This window comes from Tinamus guttatus, unplaced genomic scaffold, assembly GCF_059628265.1.
Source record: "Tinamus guttatus ecotype Peru unplaced genomic scaffold, ASM5962826v1 Tinamus_guttatus_pri_ptg000459l, whole genome shotgun sequence".
In the NCBI taxonomy this organism is placed as follows: domain Eukaryota; kingdom Metazoa; phylum Chordata; class Aves; order Tinamiformes; family Tinamidae; genus Tinamus; species Tinamus guttatus.
In genome coordinates, this window is record NW_028288993.1 from 2,053,845 (window position 1) to 2,073,606 (window position 19,762).

The 19,762-nt window shown below is 55.9% G+C and overlaps 1 protein-coding gene across 1 annotated transcript; it reads left to right on the forward strand.

The window, feature by feature from the left end:
• Positions 1–3,347: 3,347 nt before the first annotated feature.
• On the forward strand, positions 3,348–14,143 carry TBX3 (T-box transcription factor 3). The gene is made up of 7 exons (XM_088532316.1): positions 3,348–3,830; positions 5,711–5,978; positions 7,229–7,375; positions 9,341–9,417; positions 10,895–11,049; positions 12,253–12,953; positions 13,727–14,143. Exons 1-7 carry the CDS (start codon positions 3,436–3,438, stop codon positions 14,141–14,143), a joined length of 2,160 nt encoding a protein of 719 aa, XP_088388442.1. The 5' UTR covers positions 3,348–3,435.
• Positions 14,144–19,762: the final 5,619 nt, after the last annotated feature.

Here is a 19,762-nt window from a genome sequence, read left to right on the forward strand (position 1 = left end):
AAACCCCACCAAGAGAGGCTTTCCTGGCCGCCCCCAGTCCTGGCTAGCCCAGTGTTCCCTGCAGTTTTGGGAGGCCACACGCAGCCACTACGGCCTTCCCGGCCGCCTCCCCTTCCCCATGCCCTACTCCGTATTTTTCCCATCCATTTGGGCACTCGCCCGATCTTATTTAATCGTGATGAAGCAGGGGCGGCTAACAAGTAGCTGGAAGCACTGGCCAATATTTAACTAAGATGGCTGGCCACCAGGTCCCTTTTGTTTGCTTGCAAATTAATCATCCAGCGCGCAGTCGGCGCCAGGGTAGATTTATCACCCGCAGGAGGGGGAACAAGGCGGCAGAGGAGAGACAAAGACTGTTCGCACCTTCCTGCTTTTGATGTGAGATTAGCGCAGCCTCCCTTCATAATATGAGTCTCCGGGGGGCTTCGACGGGGAGGTCACTCGGATGTTTGCACGACACGAGCTGCCGCTGGGGAGCACGGGCGGCCACGGCCCCCTCGGGCGCGCGGACACGCGTGGGGCCGCTCGGCTTGGGCCACTGAGCGGCCAACTTGGGGGCGGGGGGCGTGTTCGAGGGGGCACGTTGATTTTTTTGAGTGGGGCGGCGCTGGTTCCTAGCGGAGGTTTCGGGGGGGACTTGCAGCCCCCTCTCCCTTCGCCCGTAACTGGTTGCAAACGGGAGTCAGCGCGTCCGAGCTTCGCAAAACACATGAGACTTTGTCCCCCTTTTCTTCCCCCCATCCTCATCGGGCTACGGCTCCCCTCCTCCTGCCTCCTCGCCCCCCTCCTCGCCCGGGAGATATTTTGGGGAATGCAGAGCGAAGCGAGACGCGGCTCGGAGCCGGGACTCAGCGCGCTGGCGCCAGGCGCTCTTAGCCGCGTGCGTTCAAACGGCACCGTTAGGAGCGCTAATCGCGTTAGAGGTTCCGCTGCCTCCGCGTCGCGCAGAGGGTCCCCCCCGCCGGCTCCCAGCGCTTCCCAGAAGCGGGACGAGCTGGCGGCGGGACCCGCTGCACCCCTGGGGGCGGCCCGGCACCTCCCAGCGCCGGCCACGCGTGTCCGTGTCCTGCCTCCCCCCGCCCCGGTCACGCAGGGAGCCCGGCTCGCTGCTCTGTCCTCCCCTCCCCCATGCCACCCCATCTCCCAGAGCGAGATCGTGCCCGGCTCTTCCTACCACCTTCTCCGCGGGCAGCGCCCCACGCGTGACGCCTACACGGGGAAGGGGGGGGGGCTCCTGCCGATGCCGGGGGGGGAACCCTCGGCTTTGAGGGCTGCTGAACCCGCCCCCCCCGCGCCGACGTGCGGGCCCCGGCGCAGAGAACACGGCACTTCCCGTCTCCTCCCCGCAGCCGCATGGAAGGGGAGGGCAGCGGAGCCGTAACCCTCTCGGCGCCGGCGCCGCCTCCGCGCTGCCGTGGACGGAGAAAGAAAGGAAAAAATCTCCCATTTTCCACCCCCACCACGATTCCACACACACGCGGACGCACCCGCGCCCCGGTTACCGGCCGCGCCGAGGGGCTCAGCGCGGCCCGGCGCGATAACAACAACAACAACAACAGTCATCATCATCATCGTTAAAATAATAATAATAAAGAAAAAAGAAAGCAGAAATACAAATAACGATAACGGCGGCGCGGGTACAGGGCGGTGCGGCCGCTTCCAGCCCCAGCCCCGCCGAGAAGACGGGGCTGCCACCAGCGAGGCCGCGGGGCCGGTTCCCGTTTAAAGAAAGCAACTTTCCCTAGGCGCGGGGGGCGGGAAGAAGGAGCCGAAGCGGGGGTGGCACCGGCATCCAGAGCGGAGCGGAGCGACGGCCGGAGGCGGCGGCGCTGGGCGGGCGGCGGGGCCCGAAGCGGGTGCGGGTTTGGGCGGGGGGAACCCCCGCACGGCCGCCTCCATGAGCGGGGAAAGAGCGGGCGGGTTGCAGGGGAGCGGGTTGCAAAGAAGAGGGGGGCACCCCAGGTCTGGACACCCCACACCCCCGTGCCCACCGCGCCGCGTGGGAGCCCTCCCGGCCGCCTCTCCGCGCTCCTACCGCGGGAGCCGCCGCTGCGCTGGGAGCCGCGCAGCCAACGCGGCCGGAGCGGGAGCGGGGGGGCGAGAGGGCCCGTCCCCCGCCTCGAGGTGGCCGCCCGTCCCGCCTGCTCCCTCCCCTCTGATCATGTTGACATATTCACACGGCACCGCGCGCGAGGGATGCTGCGCTGCAGCGTTACAGTTTCCGACACCTTCTTTTTATAACTCGGCTCTGTCCCCCTTCCACTCGACCTGTCAAAACCACGCCTATGGAGCCACACAATTGGTCCGAAAGCGTCAAAGAGCCAATCAAGGAGGCTGCAGCTCCCCTGCAACCCACAACACAGCCCTACAATCCGGTGCACGCAGGGCAGAGGCTCACAGGGATCCTCCGAGCTCGCAGGCTCCTGCTCTCCCTCTTTCTTTTTCTCTCTTTCCCTCTTTCTTCCTCCTCCCTTCCCCCTCCCCCTTTCTCTCTTTCCTCTCTTTCTTCCTCTTCTCCTTTCGCTTGCTGGAAAAGGGAGGCGAGAGGCTGATTCTCGCTTTATTTTTTTAAAGGCAGAGTGAGAGACAGAGGGGAAAAAAAAAAAAAAAAAGAGGAGGAGGGTGCAAGGAAGAAGCGCTCCCGATGGCAATCAGGGCACCCTGACCCGCAACTGCCCGCAGAGGGGGAAGGCGAGGCGGAAACGCGATTTCCCTGCAAGTTTCAGCTGCTGCCGCTGCCCGGAGGCTGCCGAGGAGCCTCTCTCGGGCGGCCCGGGTCGAGGCGGGTGGCTCTGGTGGTTCCTCTCGCCTCTGCCTGCTCTCCTTGGCTCGGCTCTCCCCGCACGGCAGGAAGGTGGAGGGCGGCGGGGGCGGCGGGGGCCGACAGAGCCGGCCCGCAAGAAAAACCCGCCGCGAGCCGCCACCCTCCGCGCCCGAGGAAGAGCGGGGGGCTTGAGAGCCCGGCAAGGAGGAAGAAGAGGAAAAAAATAAGGACCTCGCTTGGCTCAGCCCCTGCGCGGCGCCGGGAGACACCGCCGAGCTCTGGATTTTTGTGTGTGTTTTTTTTTTCCACCTTCTTTTTTTTTCCGGCGTTGCTTTCCAGTCTCGAGGACTTCTATACGGGGAGAGAAAAAAAATCCAAAAGACCCACAGAAAGACAGAACAACAAGGACAAACAAAAAAGAGCAAGACTGAGAATGAACAATTCTGAGCAACTGCGCCGAGGGCTGGGGATGTGCCCCCGCTCGGGACGGTGCGGGCTCTAGTTCTTCCACCTCCCATGCACTAGAGCTTGTCTCCCCTCCACCACTACTTTTTTTCTTGTGTGTGCTTTGCTGCTGTTGTTACTCTTTTTTTTTTTCTCTTCTTTGCGATGTGCTGTTAGAACCCACTCCAGGACTACCCCAGAAGTAGGAAGCCCGAGGCGTGGAGTGGATGAATATCCCGATGAGAGATCCAGTGATCCCTGGGACAAGCATGGCTTATCACCCCTTCTTACCTCACCGGGCCCCGGACTTTGCCATGAGCGCCGTGCTGGGCCACCAACCCCCCTTCTTCCCGGCCCTGGCTTTGCCTCCCAACGGGGCTGCCGCCCTCTCCCTGCCCGGGGCTCTGGCTAAACCCATCATGGATCAGTTAGTGGGGGCTGCAGAGACTGGTATCCCCTTTTCTTCCCTGGGCCACCAGGCAGCAGCTCATCTGAGGCCTTTAAAAACTCTGGAGCCCGAAGAAGAGGTGGAAGATGACCCGAAAGTGCATCTGGAAGCCAAAGAACTTTGGGAGCAATTCCATAAAAGAGGCACGGAGATGGTGATTACCAAATCAGGAAGGTAGGTCTGAGTCTGGATTTCGTGACTTTTCTCTCTTCCCACCTTTCCCCTCCCCAAGTCCCTGCATCCTAGCAGTCTCCTCCAAAGAAAGGCGGTTTTGCCAGTGACTTCCTCCATAAAACTTGTTTCATCTGGAATTATGCAAAGTTTCAGATAGCTGAAGATCCGGGCGTGCATCGGGCACCACATTCCCGGGAAAGGCTGAACTCCTGAGCCGCGCATGGTCTCAGCTCAGGACGCATGTGGAGGGGGCGCGAGGGGCCGTTCATGGTTCAGTAGCTTTAATACTTTCTGGAGAGCGCTGGGAGCAGACAGAAAATAATTTGGGGTTGCAAATGGAGCTGGCCTGATTGCAATCTCGCTGCGTGGAGTTTTGCTTCCTGAAGGGAAAGGGGAAAGGGGGGAGAAAAAAAAAGAAACACACAAAGAAGTAACATTTGTAGAGGCGTATCTGTGCTGGTGAAGTAGTAGCTGCAGGAGGGCGAGATATATTCACTTTATCAGCTGCTTCACTCGCGGCTCTGCTGCTGCGAGCTAGGCGTGCATTTGTGCTGACTAACTGCATTTGGAAATGCATGCAAAAACTGATAGAAAAGATAGCTCGGTGCTGTACGCACGGCGTAGCGCCTGCCTGTAATTCCGGGGGTGGTGGTGGGGGGGCTAGATTTTGCAAACAGCCCCCCCACCACCACCCAAAAAAGCGCGGCGTGTTTATACACTTCTGCGTGTATTTATATAACCGTCCCGTGAGAGTGAATGAGCCTCCACCACGTCCACGCTGCGTTTCTGCATTTTAGGGGTTGCCCCTTTCGAAATTTGCCTTCGCTGCTGGTGCATCCGTGCTCCCGGTGACATGCAGCCAGACAAGTCTTTGCACTTGGGTGTTTTTATAACACACCGTCTTCCAAATGCACCAAACCCCCGCGTGGGATTTGCCTGGAGAATTATCCGGGCCAGGCTCTCCTCAAGCTCCAGCCTCTCCTCCTTGTCCTGCTCCATTGCAGGGCACAGGCTCGGTAAAAAACAGGGAGTAGGGAGGGCCAAAGCCCCTCGCCCTTTTCACCTCCTTTCCCTGCTTTATTTTTATTTTTAATTATCATTTTTCACTCTCTGCTAATTGTGGGCAAAAGTTTTGCGCGAACGCCTCGCCCGAGCACCAGGCGCCCTTGCGCGCTGCAAAGTCATGTGTTTCCTTTTAAGTTGTGATTGCCGAATGCCAACCACTCGATATAATAAACAGCAAATTTGTGGTATCCTGTTGCAGTTTCGAGCTGGACTTGGGAGCGGGGGGGATGCGGTTTGCAGGGAGCCCGGTGCACAAATACACGTCGCAGTCCGGGACGCTGGAACTAGGGGAAAGTCGTCCTCGCACTGTCCCCTGCTCCCTATCGATGAAGAGACTTAGAGAAAAGCAGAGTATTTCTGTGTCGGAACCCTGCCTGGCCGTGCCGCTTTGTTTAATGGGAAAATAAAATAAAATAATAAAATAGGGAAATAATGAGCGCTCTTGGTGACCCAAATGAGGCTTTACTGTTTAGGAAGGGAAGGAGGTTAGGTGCGTGCTGATTTATAGGGGATACAGACCTCTCCCTGCTCCATGTTATCCCAGGGACAATTATCTATTGAAAGTCTTAAGTGCTCGGAAAAAAAAAAAAAAAGGAAAAAAGGAAAAAAAAAAAGACTTTTCACTGGGACCGGGAGGGGATCTTTTTATGTTGTTGTTTGGGGTAGGGGGAAAGTTTTGTGCTTCCGAGAACCGTAGCGATCGCCGGGTAGACGCGGCAGCGAGCAGCAAGAACCGGCTTATACCGTAATTATTTTTGTTCCCCGTCTTGTCTTTTCTCTCTTCCCCTCTCCCCCCCTCTCTCTTTTCCCCATAGGAGAATGTTTCCTCCATTTAAAGTGAGATGCACTGGACTGGATAAAAAGGCCAAGTACATTTTATTGATGGATATTGTGGCGGCTGACGATTGTAGGTACAAATTCCATAATTCCCGGTGGATGGTAGCCGGCAAAGCTGACCCTGAAATGCCAAAGAGAATGTACATCCACCCGGACAGTCCGGCCACCGGCGAACAATGGATGTCCAAAGTCGTCACTTTTCACAAGCTGAAGCTCACTAACAATATCTCTGACAAGCACGGATTTGTGAGTGGCTTTTCCGTCTTCCTTTGCCCCCCTCGCTGTCCCGGGGTTTCCGCGCTCCCGGCCGAGCCTCGCGCAGGCGGCGCGACCGGGAGCGGAGCCGCGGCCCGGGCTGTGGCTTTGGGCTCGGGAGGACGAAAAACGGGGGGAACAGGGGGCCATATGTCCTCCCCGCGCGCGCCGGGGACCTCCAGCCCAGGTTTATGCTCTTCTTTTAACGTGCTTTCGCTAAAGCGAATATTAAAAAAAATCAGCTTATCTGGCAGCTTTTCACCAGCGCACTGCGTGCTGTTTAATGGTGATTTTAGACATAGATTTCGAGCATAGCATAACTCGGTATTTCATAGAGCTGTGTTCATATATATATATATATATAACATATATATGTATTAATAAAGATGATCGCACTTTTTTCTTAAGCATAGGAAAATGATATGCATATGTGTATAAAGGGCTTAAAGGCCTAAGTATGCAAACATTTAAATATATATTAATCTGGATAATGTAAAGCAAGCCGAAGTGAAAATAAACAGGAACCAAAATCAGAGGTCAAGTTGCCCATTCATGTCTATCCACTCCTCTACATTTACTGGGTGTGCAGAGATAAAAACCTCCCCTAAGAGCGAAATCAAACAAACCTGCTGATAAGTGTCGGGACGATCCCGGCCGTTTCTTTCCATTCCGGGGAAAGATCCTGCCTCGGAGCCAGGGGTGGCCGTGGCCGGGGGATCCCTAATGTGCTGAAGATTGCATTTACTGAGATTGTCTGAGATTTGATTAGACGATGAGTATTTTTTTTCGCTTTTCGCAGAAGGCCTTAAGTGGATAGGGGCGAGCAATTAGCATGAGCAGAGGCGCTGCTGCTGGTGTTGCTGTTATAGTTCCTGCTGCCTTTTTTCCCCCCTGCTTATTTATTTATTTCACGTTGAAAGCGAAATATATTTTTGTCCCGAGGCCCCAGAGTTTCCCCCGCTCGGTCTCCCCTGGGAAGAAATCGCTGTTGGGATATTAAGCCCCCCACCTCTTAGACATAGCAGAGCAGGGAGCGTGAGCGGGAGCTGTCATGGCTTTTTCGGTGGATGCTGCGAGGCGCGTGTGCTCGGAGAGCACGTTTGGCGGGGAGGAGGAGTGAGGCAAGGCCGAAGAAGGGAAAGCAAATTAGGAGAAAGTGGCGGTAGCCGCGGCGCTCGGGCTGCTGCTCACTGTGCCTCTGTTATCTCCCCCCGACCCCGGCCCGCGCCCCCTTTCCGCAGACCATTTTAAACTCCATGCACAAGTACCAGCCCCGGTTCCACATCGTGCGAGCCAACGATATCCTCAAGCTTCCCTATAGCACGTTCAGGACCTACGTTTTCCCGGAGACGGAATTCATCGCAGTGACCGCATACCAGAATGATAAGGTAAGGAGATTAAGAAAGGATTTGTTTTACGTGTTTTGGCTTTGGGGAGAGCTTTTACTCTGCATTGTTCCCTTCAAAATCACGACGCCCGTGTTTTCCCCCCTCCATTTCCTTCCCTCCTGCCCCAGAGCGGTGGCCCCCACGTCGTGGGGGCGCTGGGGCAGGGGGTGGCGCGACCCCCGTCCCGTGGCTCCAAACTAAGCGCTGCAGGGTGGGTTCGGAGAGGAGGGTGTCTTTTCGCCTGTTTTGCGGGGAGGGTAAGGAGGGAAGAGGGGCAGGATGGTGTGGAGGGCGCCGCTTTCGGTGTGGATTTAATCTAAGGCGCATCAGGAAAAGAATCGGATCCGTGTGTCGAAAGACAGAGCGAGGAGAACAGTGTGGTTGGAGATTTTGTAATTCTTCCTGGCCTTTGTGCTGTTTTAGCTCCTTTAACAGCAATTGGCAATAAGTCTGGAGCGCACGTCTGGTTTCTATTATTATTATATTATGATTTTTTTTGTATCCTGCAGTGTTTTATTATTTTTTGTGGTGGAGAAATATGCTCTGATCAGAGAGGGGTATCTCGCCGGGGTTTAGCTGGAAGGTCTAAGCGAGGCAGTGTGAGAAAGTTTGTAGCGCCGCAGCCGTCGCGTTCCCATTTCGGCCGCTTTATTGTCGCTCGCAACGAAGGTGGCACATTGGGGAGCCCGGGAAACGGGTGAATTTACGATAATTAAGTCAAGTGGAAGGAAGCGAAGGAGCCAAAAAGGAGGGTTTATTTTTTATATATATTTTTCTTTCGCTCTATAAATTACAACTCCGCGGGCGAGCGGAGCGCGGGGCGCTGGATGGGAAACGCGCAGCCCCTTTTCGAGGCTCTCCTGCCCCCAGGTGTCCCCCCCTCCCGCGGTTAAAAGTCAGGGGGGCAAAATGAGGGGATTCCGTCATTTTTGCCCAGCCAGCCCTCCCCGCCTTGGGGTTGATTCGCTCTCTCCAGGCGGCCGGGCATTTTTTTGAGAAAACGATGAAAAAACGCGGGTGCGGGACAGATTCGGCGGCGGGACAGGGGTGCCCGGAGCCCCTCCCGGCCGCGGGGGCCGCCTCGCTGAACGGGCAGCGGTCGCCGGGTCGCTCTGATTGCCATGAAATCGCGGAGCAGGCGCCCGGGGGGGCCTCACGGAGCCCTCGACGCTGTCGGAAGGGCACAAAGCAAAGCCGGGATCACTTGGATTAAAAGTCCTGGCAACTCGTAGCAGTGTTGGTTTTATTTAGTTTATTTTACATTTTTTTTTCCCCCGTGCACTGACCCAGTCTCGATTGCGAGCACTTGGACCCCCAGTTTCAGGAAGGCAGAAGTTCATTCACTCTTTAGGCTCTCGCTTCCCTCCTCACTTCGGAGGACTTTGCCAGCCAAAGAATTACATCGGCCGGCTGTATGGAGAGGAAAAAAAAGAAAAAAAACTGGGGGGGGGGGGGCGACTTTCCCCCACTCCTTCCTTGCTTCCTTGCCTTCCAAATCCCCTTTTCGAGGGAAGCCTGAAATCACGGCTACAGCCGCGGATCCCCCGTTCCCCAGCACGTGCGTGAAAAATTGGTGGTTTGTCTTTTTTTGTTGTTTGTTTCCCCTCCCAAATCAGCTATATCGTGCCCCTTTCTGCCCCTTCTCCCCCAACACGCGTAGACTCATGGAGCCTAATACGATTATATAAAGTATTTTATTATCGCGAGGGGTGGGTGCGATTCCTTTGCGGGTTAAAGAGGGCCGTTAAAGAGCTGCGGCACCGAAAAGCGAGGGGATTCACCCCAAAGGAGGTGGCCGTGTCCTGGCCCCGCAGAGCGGACAACGGAGGGGAAGGGGGCTTAATATCCCCCTCCTCCCTAAATCTACTTGCTTTACTTCTATATTATTTCTATAAGGCAATTAGATTTCTTTATATTACCCATTCCTCCACTTGGATTTTTTCTTTCTTTCTTCCCTCCCTTTAGATAACTCAATTAAAAATCGACAACAACCCTTTTGCCAAAGGTTTCCGTGATACTGGCAATGGAAGGAGAGAGAAAAGGTGAGTCCGCCGAGATCACCCAGCGGCGCCTCGTTGGGGTTTTCTTGCGCAAAAGACCCAAGCGGAGGTCGAAATCACCTCCCATTTCCTCCAAACCACACTTACCCCGCCAAAATTCATAAGGATCTTGTCACTAGTGACGCCAAGCTGGTTGCATGTGAACTGGCCGTGTGTCCAAGGTTACTTTCTTCCCTGTGCTGGTTGGCGAGCGAAAGTGGCGTCGGGGCATTAAGAGAAAGACGGCAAATAGTCCTGGCGAAAGAAGTTTCCCTTTAAATTTTGGCAGGGATCTTGTCCCACAGTTTCTACCTGGAACTGCGAAACAGGGAGGAGTGAGGGCAGAGCTGCTTGTCTCTCCCCTCGCCTTTTCCTGGGAACTCTCCCGAAAAGGCTGGACAGAAATAGAAATACTCTTTACACTGTCTCTGTTTTGACAAGAAATGTCTTTCGAATAGGGAAGCATTATTTATTTTTGCAAAAGCAGCCGGATCATTTGTATGGCAGGTAGAAAGATGGGCAGCACTAAAAGTGACCCAAGATTTGTGTGTGTACATATATAGATACACACATCTATAATATATGTATTAGGGGAAATAGAGAAAGGCACGACTCGTTTATTTATACTGGGGTATATGCCTTTTGTTTTGTTGGAGGGGGCAGGATGTTTTATCCGTTTGCACTAGGTTTTAGATAAATCTGTTCCTTTTAGGAAAAAAAAAGAGAGAGAGAGAGAGAAAGAAGAGAATGAGAGAAAGAGAGGGAGAGAGAGGGGAAAAAAGGCAGGAAAGAAAGAAAAAAAAGAAAGAAAGAGGAGGAGAGACAGAGAGAGAGGGGAAAAAAGGCAGGAAAGAAAGAAAGAAAAAAAAAGAAAGAAAGAGGAGGAGAGACAGAGAGAGAGGGGAAAAAAGGCAGGAAAGAAAGAAAGAAAAAAAAAGAAAGAAAGAGGAGGAGAGACAGAGAGAGAGAAACTGTAAATCAAAACACGAGGCCTTTCCCTCTACCCAGCGCGCGCGCACACACGCCAGAGCCTCTTGTCCATCAGTGTGAAAATAAAGCCAATGCTGGAGCCGCAGGACGGAAATGATTTCTAATTTCTCTCCAAATATAAATAGATTTTACTCCGGGTTAATTGTTGGCGAAAAGCTTACATAAAGTGCCTAACAAAATAACCACTTCCTCGCAAGCCTAGCAACCATTAAGATGGATCCTATCTCAGGAACATCCTCGCCTTTTAGCAGCTCATCCCCTGGGAGCGCTTCTCACTGCCCTCGCCCCCCTCTCCCGCCCCGCGCTGCGCTCCACGACCCCCTCCTGCCCCCTAGGGTCCCCAGGAAGGGGGTCCCGCCGTCCAGCATCTCCAGCAGCTCCGCTCGACGTGTCCAGATCGGCCCTCGGGGCAGGTTTCCCCAGGGGCTGGCGGGGGCAGTGGGGTTTCTGCCCCCTCCCTCCCCGCACTCATCCCCCTTGTCCCCCGCAGGAAGCAGCTGACCCTGCAGTCCATGCGGGTGTACGACGAGCGCCAGAAGAAGGAAAACGCCACCTCAGACGAGTCCTCGAACGAGCAGACCGCCTTCAAGTGCTTCGCGCAGGCCTGTCCCGCCGCGCCGTCCGTGGGCACTTCCAGCCTCAAGGGTGAGCGCCCTGCGCGGCCCCGCGCAGCAGGAGGAGCCGCTGCCCCAGGACAAGCTGGTGGTGCCGGGGTGGGATCCGTGTGCTCCAATGCGAAGCTTTTTTTTTTTTTTTTCCTCTCTCCTTTCTTGCTTGCTTTCTCTCTTATGCTCTTTCTCCATTTCTCTCCCTTTCATTCACCCCCCCCTTTTTCTCCATCTCTCACTCTTTCTTTCTCCCTTCCACTTTTGTTTCCTCTCTTCCTCCCTCTCTTGCTTTCTTACTCTCGCCTTTTCTCTTTCCCTTTCTCCCTGTCCGACTTCCTCCCTTACTTTCTCTCTCTTCCTCCCCCTCTCGCCGTCCCCCTCCTTCCTCCCCTCCTCGGTTCAGAAAGGAGCCAGCTCCGAGTCAAGGGAGCAAAGACAGACCACGGGGCAAAAGTTCAAAACTGGAGTCACTCCATTAATATTCCTCCCTGAATCTGTTATTAAAGGAAGGATCTTTCCCCTGGATACAGTCCCGAACTTTGTTATAGAAAAGCCACCCTGGGCTTCTCCCTCGCGGCGCGGGGCAGAGGCTGCGTTATTCCAAGTGGGGGGAGGAGGAAACAACCCCTTTTTTGTTGCCGTTGCTTTGCTCGCTTGTTTAAAGCGCTGCCGAGCCGAAGGGAGGGCAGCTGTTAGGGACCCCAAAAGGAAAGGGGAGTTTCGCACCCGGAGAACTCCATTTAGGAGCAGAAGTGCGGGGGGAATCCGGCGGCTTCAGGGCTGAAGAGGGAGAGGGGTGATGGAGGCGGCAGGGAACTCGCGTCTGCCTGGGAAGGCTTGGAAAAATGGGAGAAGCCCCCCAGATATACCCCCCAAGGGTTCTCGGCGGCCCCGGGCTCGACGGGGGCGGCAGGGGCCCGTCCGCCAACCCCGCGGGTCAGGCAGTTTTAAGTGCCGCTAATCCGGATTGACCCCGGTGCAGGCGGGAACGAGCAGCTGGCCCGCGGCCGGGGGTGCTCAGGACGCCGCTCTGCATCCCCGCCAAGTCCTCGACAATGTGAAAGTTCAGCTCCCGCGAACGGGGCGGGCAGTGGGAGCCTGGGAATTCACTTAAACAACAGAAAAAAAAAAGCATTTATATTTAGTTTTGGGACCGTCGAAGTTTCTGCGCCCCTTCTCTCCGTTCAAGCAGGCGGAAGGAGGTGCGCGGTCCCAGCCCCGCGCCGCTTTTGTCTTGCAGATCTCTGCCCCAGTGAAGGGGACAGCGACGCGGACAGCAAGGACGAGGCCCTGCTGGAAGCGAACGACTCGGGCAAGATCAGCACGACCACGGTCGCCCCCCCGGCGCCGGGCAGCTCCGCGGCGGCGGCCGACGACCCCCGCGACAAGGGGGGCAGCCCCTCCAAAGGCCACTTCTTCCCCAGCGACTCTGCGCTGAGCCGGAGCCGGGAGAGGACGGAGAAAAACCCTCCGGACTCCCGGCATAGCCCGGCCACTATCTCCTCCAGCACCCGCGGGGGAGGCCTGAGCGGCGAGGACCTCAAAAGCCCCCTCCGGGAAGGGCCCAAGGTGGACGAGAACCGGCTGCTGGGCAAAGAGCCCTTCGCGCCGCTCACGGTGCAGACCGAGGGCCCCGCGCACCTGAGCCAGGGACCCCTGCAGAACCTCGGCTTCCCCCCGGGCCTGGCGGGCCAGCAGTTCTTCAACCCGCTGGGCAACGGGCACCCGCTGCTGCTGCACCCGGGCCAGTTCGCCATGGGGGGGGCCTTCTCCGGCATGGCGGCCGGCATGGGCCCCTTGCTGGCCACCGTGTCCGGCGCGTCCGCCGGCGTCACGGGCCTCGACAGCACCGTAATGGCCACGGCGGCGGCTCAGGGACTCTCGGGAGCGTCGGCAGCCGCTTTGCCCTTCCATCTGCAGCAGCACGTCCTGGCCTCTCAGGTACTTGTCCCCGCTCCCTTCCCCCGTTGAACCCCAGTCCCAACAGCGAGGTAGTCCCTGGGTGTCCCATCTTGGCTCCCCTCTGGGTAGCACGTCGGGGCAAGGCTTCTTCTGCAGGGATTTTTTTTTGAGGTGGGGGGGGGCGGGGGAGGTGGAGAGGGACTGAGAGCGGAATTCAGTCCTCTTAAAGCCCCGTAGTGGGGGAAGGGGGTGGCCCATGTTGAACTTGCTGATCTCCCTCCTCCATCCACCCGCTTTTGCTCTGTCACTCTCTGGAAAGTTTACGGCCAGCGAGGCGCAGCCAGGACCTCCCCGCGAGGACTTGGCGCTCAGAGCCCGCGGCGGCCGCCCCGTTGGGGCAGGAGGCTGGGGAGGCCCCCGGGGGCCTCGTTCCCAGCGGGGTCGCGAAGGGAGGCCCGGGGTGGGGGGGATATGGAGGGAAAATCCCCCGAGGCGGGGGAGGGAGCCTGGCTTCTCCTTTCACCTCACCCGCTTTCACCGCGGTGTCGGGGTCCGCCCCACGGGGACTCGGCCCGAGCTGCTGTGGGTCGGGGGGTGGTGTGCGCGGGGGGCTGCTGCTTTTGTGGGGGGGGATCCCGGTGTTCAGCGCTGGTGGGAGGTGAAACCGGTCACTGAGAGCGTGGCCCGCTGGTTTCACAGCCCTCCTGACCACCTCCCCGGTACGCGCACGGATCGCGGGGCAGGCGGCACCCGCTGATAACCCTTTCCTTCCTCTTTTTTTTTTTTTTCCTTTTTTCCCTCCCTCCGCCCAGGGCCTGGCCATGTCCCCCTTCGGAAGCCTCTTCCCGTACCCCTACACGTACATGGCGGCGGCGGCGGCGGCGTCGAGCGCCGCCTCGAGCTCCGTGCACCGGCACCCGTTCCTGAGCGCCGTGCGCCCGCGGCTGCGCTACAGCCCCTACACGCTGCCCGTGCCCCTGCCCGACGGCTCCGCGCTGCTGCCCGCCGCGCCGCCCGGCCTCGCCACGGCCGAGGGCAAAGCGGGCGGCCTGGCCGCCAGCCCCGCCGCCGACTCGGCCTCGTCGGGGCTGCCGTCGGGCGGCTCCGCGTCGCTGTCGCCCAAGCTGGGCGCCGACAAGGAGGCGGCCACCAGCGAACTGCAGAACATCCAGCGCCTCGTGAGCGGCCTCGAGGCGCGGCCCGACAGAGCCCGCAGCGCCTCCCCGTAGCCCCCGGCCTCGCGGCGGCTCCTCGACGGCGCGGCCCGCGCAGCAGCGGCCGCAGGGCACTGGGAGGAGGGAAAGGGGGGGGACGGGACACGTTGCGGCGCCCACCGTTTCTTTCTTTCCTTCACTGTGTAAAAATAAAAGCGAAATCAAACAAACGCCCCCGCCACCCCGCGAGCAACCATCTGAATAAAAGCGAAGTGATTTTTCTTTTATTTTTTTCCCTTAAAACAACAAAAAAAGTCTAAGTAACTTGCATATCGGTTCTTCAACCATCGTTTCCTGGGCGGGTTGTTAACGACAGCCCTTCTTAGTCTCTATTAAGCGAAGCTGAGTGTTTAAAATATTGTCGTGATGTCTGAGAGCCAAACGGTGGCTTTTTTTTTCCGCATGTTCCATAGTAGTCTGCTTTTGGGGGGGTATTTTTTTATTTCGGTGGGGTTTCTGTTGTTTAATATTTTTTATGCTTGTTTCGAATCCCAGGGACGAATAATAATAATAATAATAAAAACAAAAATAAGAACTTTTCCCCTGTACCTTCAACCTCCTCCCTGTAGCAGCAACGATAAGAAGTGTAGTTGGAAAGGAAAAAAAAGTGAATTTATTTTATCTAAATCCCTCTGTAGCTTGACTGTAGGTTCGTCACGGCTTTCCCCCTTTAATTGTATATGCAATAACAAGGTTTAAGCATACTGAGAAGAGGAAAAAAAGCGGACACTATTATTAAAACAAAGTATTTATGTAATTATTTGATAACTCTTGTAAATAAGTGGAATATGAATACTCGAAATTAAACTTTAATTTATTGACATTGTATATATCTCTGTAAATATGACTGCAGCCGTCTTTTTTTTTTTCTTGTGTTTTTATTTTCAGTGGTTTTCATTTCAAGTTCGTAATCCTTTAAGCAACTGCCCCAATTCAGCAGAATAACCCAGAGGAGAAATACCTTGTTTCTGCCTGCTCACTTTTTAAATTTATGTTCACCGCGGAAAACCTGACCTCGTCCTTTTTTCTTTTCTTTTCTTCTTTCTTTTCCCCCTTTTTCTTTCTCTCTCTCTCCCCACTCTCTCCCTTTTCTTTTAAGAGCCGAATGCAAAAGGCAAAGAAGAAAGAAACAAACAACAACAAAACCCCGAAGAACTTATTAAAAAAAAAGGAAAAAAGAAAAAGAAAACGCATTGTGCCACGGTAGCTTTTAATCCGTGATTTCTTCAGTGTTAAACGTGCTACTTTCGGTATAAAATTTCAACAACCGCAAAATTATATACTTTGATACATGACAACAGGCTTCTCCAGTGGCTTGAGATTAAAAAGATGAAGATTCTAGGATTTTCTTTACTTCGTATTATTTCTCCCCTATTTCTTGGTGTTTCAAAACCCACGACAGAGTTTGACTACTGCGTTATTGTCTTTGTTTGAGTGAGGGCATATTTTCTTGGCTTGGAAGTCAGGTGCTCAGAGCTGGTTCAAAGAAAAGAAATGAAGGTATATTTTATGTTTTATAAATGTCGAGAATTTTTTTCCTTTTTTCTTTTTTTTTCTGTATTTTTCCCCCTTTTCAAAGTCACTGAAGTTTCAATAAATTTTTATTGAAATGTCTTGGGCGTGCTGTGAAATACCTTCCTACCACCCTTCCTAAGGGGCTGCCCGGGAGCAGAGGGGGGAAAAAGGCACCTCTCGCTCGTCTCCCCTTCTCTCCTTACCTCCTTCCCAATATCGAGCTATTTTCATGCACGAAGACTCGCAAAAAACAGCCAGGTCGCCGCGATGTCACTTGCCTTGTTGCTGGGGAAATACAAGTTTTAAGCAAGCGGTTTAATGTACTTTTCTCTGTCTCTAACACTTTTGAAGTGGGATCAGAGGCTACGAAGTTGCCTTCGTTTTAATGGAACAATATTAAGTGGCATTTGAAAAGTTAATGAGAATGGCTCAGCGATGCTTTTATCTATCATAAATTAATAAAGCAATAGCTAAGAATTAGAGAATAGATCTGTTAAAATTTAATGCAGAACCCTCCTCCAAAGTTTCCAGGTAAAGTGGTCATGATTTGATGGGGTTACTGGGCTCGTTTTTCTCTCCTGTCCGGGCAGGGGAATCGGCCTTTCCAGTTATCCCCTGGAAATACGTATGTATAAATATATGTATATAAATAAATATATACTCTTTTTTTTTTTCTTTTGGAAGCGCCGGTTCTTGCGTCGGGTCGTTGAAACACGCTGAGATTAAGCTAGAAAATGGCTGAAATAGGGAAACAAGTTCTGGCTGCAGCTGAGAATTGAACAGCCAGTGGTCTGGGAGGTCACTGAGAACATAAATGAATTGGCAGCCTCTGCCTGTAGCTGTGCCAGTCCATGATCACATCCTTAAGCGGAACATATATATTTTTCCTCGTTAAAGAGATTTTCCCCCCTTCAACAGTTAGTGGCCCATATATTGGAAAGTGATTCATCCTCCGCCAGTAATAAATATTATAAGGATGTACTTCCAGACCGTATCCTGTTTTATGCTCCGCCTGCCCCCCGTCAGTGCTCCCGCGGCCGCGGTTCTTCCCTCCCCGCGCTTTGCCGAAGTCCCGGCGGGCCGGGGGACTCGGGGGACCCTGTCCCCGACTCCCTGCAGAGGAGGGCTCCCCCTCGCCTCCCCCGCTCCCGCCTTGCACGGTCCCTTCCCCAGCGCAGTTCAGTTCTCGCCATCCCCTTCATCCCCGTGCTGGGGCGGGGGGTCCGTCTATTTCCACCCGGGAGCCGCATTTGAAACCCAGGGCAGCCTCTGCGCTCGCAGATAGTGCGGTCGGTGCGATGAGGTTTGGACTGAGCTGCATTTTCTCTCCTTTCCTCCCCCGCCTGAGCCGGGCCCAAGGTGAGGGCCGCCCCAGCAGCCACGCTCGAGGTGGGGCTTTTATGGACGGAGGTGGCGTCGGGGCTGGCGAGAAAACAAACAGCGTCTGCGGGCAGGGAGCTGAGGTGGGGGGGCGGGTGCAGCTCCAGCAGAGGGATCTGCTTTTCCACCCGGATCCTATGGGAGGATCGAGGTTGTCTCCGAGCTGCCTGGGCAGGGCGGGGGGTGCCCGCTGGCCGCAGGGGGCTGCCACCCTGGCCGCGTCGCCAAACCGGCCTTCGAGCTACACCCTTCATGTTGCTCGTGTGTCCCCGGCCTTGGGGGAGGTGGCGAGAGACACCTTTCAGTGTGATACAACCCCCTCTCCGTGTCACCCCCCGGGACCTCGGACTCCTCCATTCCGAGCAGCATTTTTTGTTGTTGTTCTTTTCCCTCCCTAGCTGCTGGTATCGCGGATCCCTCTTGCAGCAAGGGTATTTTCGGCGGTGGCGGTGGGTACGATTGCTGCTCGCTTGGTAATTAGCTGATGATGTTGAGTGGGAAGCGATTCCCCCGCCGGCCCTTCCCGGTAGCCAGGGCTCAGGTCGCCTCTGCGAGTCCTCGGCTGCCCCGCGGCGCCTTCAAACCGGCGCTCAGGACTTTAGTTTCGGGGGGGTGGCGGGAAAGGCTGATTGATTTAGGGCGTGTGTGTGTAGGGGGAGGTAATCCTGACCTCCCCCTCCCCATGCCCTTGCAAGAAATCCGTGGACCGCAGGTGTAACTCTGACTTGCAAATGGCTTTATCTCTTGTGTATCTTATTTGTATATAGTAACGTTAATGAGTAACTTTTGTGGCGCTTGTGGATGGAGGTAAACAGCGAGCAATCTCGCTGGATTATCCTGTCTATTACTCACCTGGCGCCTGTCTTGATATCCTCAATGGTTTTATGGCTGATGCAGGCGACCCGGCGCTGGGAGGGGGGTGTCCGGCGGCGGCGGAGACGGGGGGGTGTCCGATGAGGCGGCGGCGCCACCTCTTGGGCATCCCTGGAAGCAACGGAGCAACCCCGAGGGGACCCGTGGCCAAGGGGGGGACCCACCGTTTTGGAGAGGGACACAGGTGGGAGCCACAGGGGCGACGGGTTCCTCGGGGCGCCGGCCGCTCCCTCGGGGCGCCGTCCCGGAGCCGCCTCGGGCTGCGGGCCCCGACGGAGCGGCCGCCCCACCGGCTCCGTCTTGCCGGCCGCGCTCCGCTATTAGTTAATTATTGATTGATTACAAGTGAAAATTTATGGCCCGCTCCCCGCGCTTTGCTTTCCCCGGGCCTGGTACACGGCGCGCTCCGGCCCCCTCGCACGCACCTCCGCGCCTGCCCTCTGCAAACACTTCGGAGGGAGGGCGGGAGGCGTGTTGTTGTTTTTGGCCTTGACAGCTTCCAGCAATATGAAATATTTAAGCCCTTCGGTCGATCTTCCGTACCCTGGCCGCCCTTTTTTTTTTTCCTTTCATGTCCTGGCTCTGGGGCTCCTACGGCGGACAGGCCCCCTCTCCGCACGAAGCCGTCGAGCGGGCTCGTAGCGAGCCAGGCCTCGCAGATCAAAGGGACCTCGGCGTCCTCCGCACCGGGGGAGAGGGAGGGGAGAAAAGAAAAAAAAAAAAAAAAGAAAAGTTTCACTCTTTAACGATTGTTCGTAAAAGTCTTGGAAGCGGGGACCATCCTGCCTCCTCTCTCGCCCTGGGCTGCAGGAAAGCGCTTTGGGAAAGGCAGGGAGAGAGGAGGAAAAAAATAGACGTGTTTCTTGAAGTTTGAGTTGCGTGTACAGGGGAGCCCCGGTCTGCTCTCTGCACGGTCCCGAGACGAGCCCCGGCCCTACTGCGCTCTCCGGGACGGGGCATTTTGAGGAGCTGCTATTGAGGACCCCAGCGCCGAAGTGACTCCAGAGCCTCCCCCAGACTCCTTCGCACACAACAACACGAATATTGCCTGCCAGAGAGTGCAGCTCTTGAGTTGGGCGATTGATTGGTTGATTGATTGGGCTCTGTCTCGGGAAGGCGAATGCCCTGATGGGGAAGTTGCCTCGCAGCGCTCACACGTTGCGCCCCGCAGCAATCGGCCCTGCTTCGGCCCCTGCCCGGCGCCGCCGGGGCCAGAGGAGCCTGCGGAGGAGGCGCCGGGGCCGCGGAGATGGCGCGGGCGGGGGGCTCGTCCTGCAGCACCTCGGCGCCTTGCAGCCCCCATCTCCCCCCCGGGGGCACCCGGAGCCCTGAGCCCCGCGCACAGACACACAGACGCACACCCACCCCACGAAGGCAAACAGACATGAAAAGGGACATTCCAGCTCGTGTAGCTGGAGGATCGCATCGCTTTATCTCCCTGACCCGCCGACCTCTCCCTGCAGCCAGACCCTTTTTACATCTCTCGAGCTTTTAAAGAGCGGCGGGTTACACCTGAAGCCTTTTGACTCCAGGGAGAACCAACAAGCTCAGAGGGAGCCAGCTCGGAGACATGATGCATGGGGTGGCTTGGGATTTTTTTTTTTTTTTTAGCCAGCCCCAACTCTCCACGTGCTTCTCACAACCCCCGCATTATTCGGGAACAATTAAGGCGTGTAAAAACATGGCGAGGCGAAGCCCTTAGCTTAAAGTGGCCGTTTAAGGCGCTCTTGTCGCTCCAGCTCCTCGCCCCAATGTCGCAGCAGGTCCCCGCCGCCCGTGCCAGCAGGATAGGGACAAGGGGTGCGGGGACAGGGGCAACAGAGGGAAGGCACGAAGGCAGTAATCTCTTTTGCCCTGGACTCAAGC

Coding starts and splice junctions, on each gene's coding strand:
- TBX3 (XM_088532316.1), top strand. CDS start 3,436: ATGAATATCCCGATGAGAGATCCAGTGATCCCTGGGACAAGCATGGCT. Junction 7,376..9,340: donor CCGCATACCAGAATGATAAG/GTAAGGAGATTA, acceptor CCCTCCCTTTAG/ATAACTCAATTAAAAATCGA. Junction 11,050..12,252: donor GGGCACTTCCAGCCTCAAGG/GTGAGCGCCCTG, acceptor TTTGTCTTGCAG/ATCTCTGCCCCAGTGAAGGG.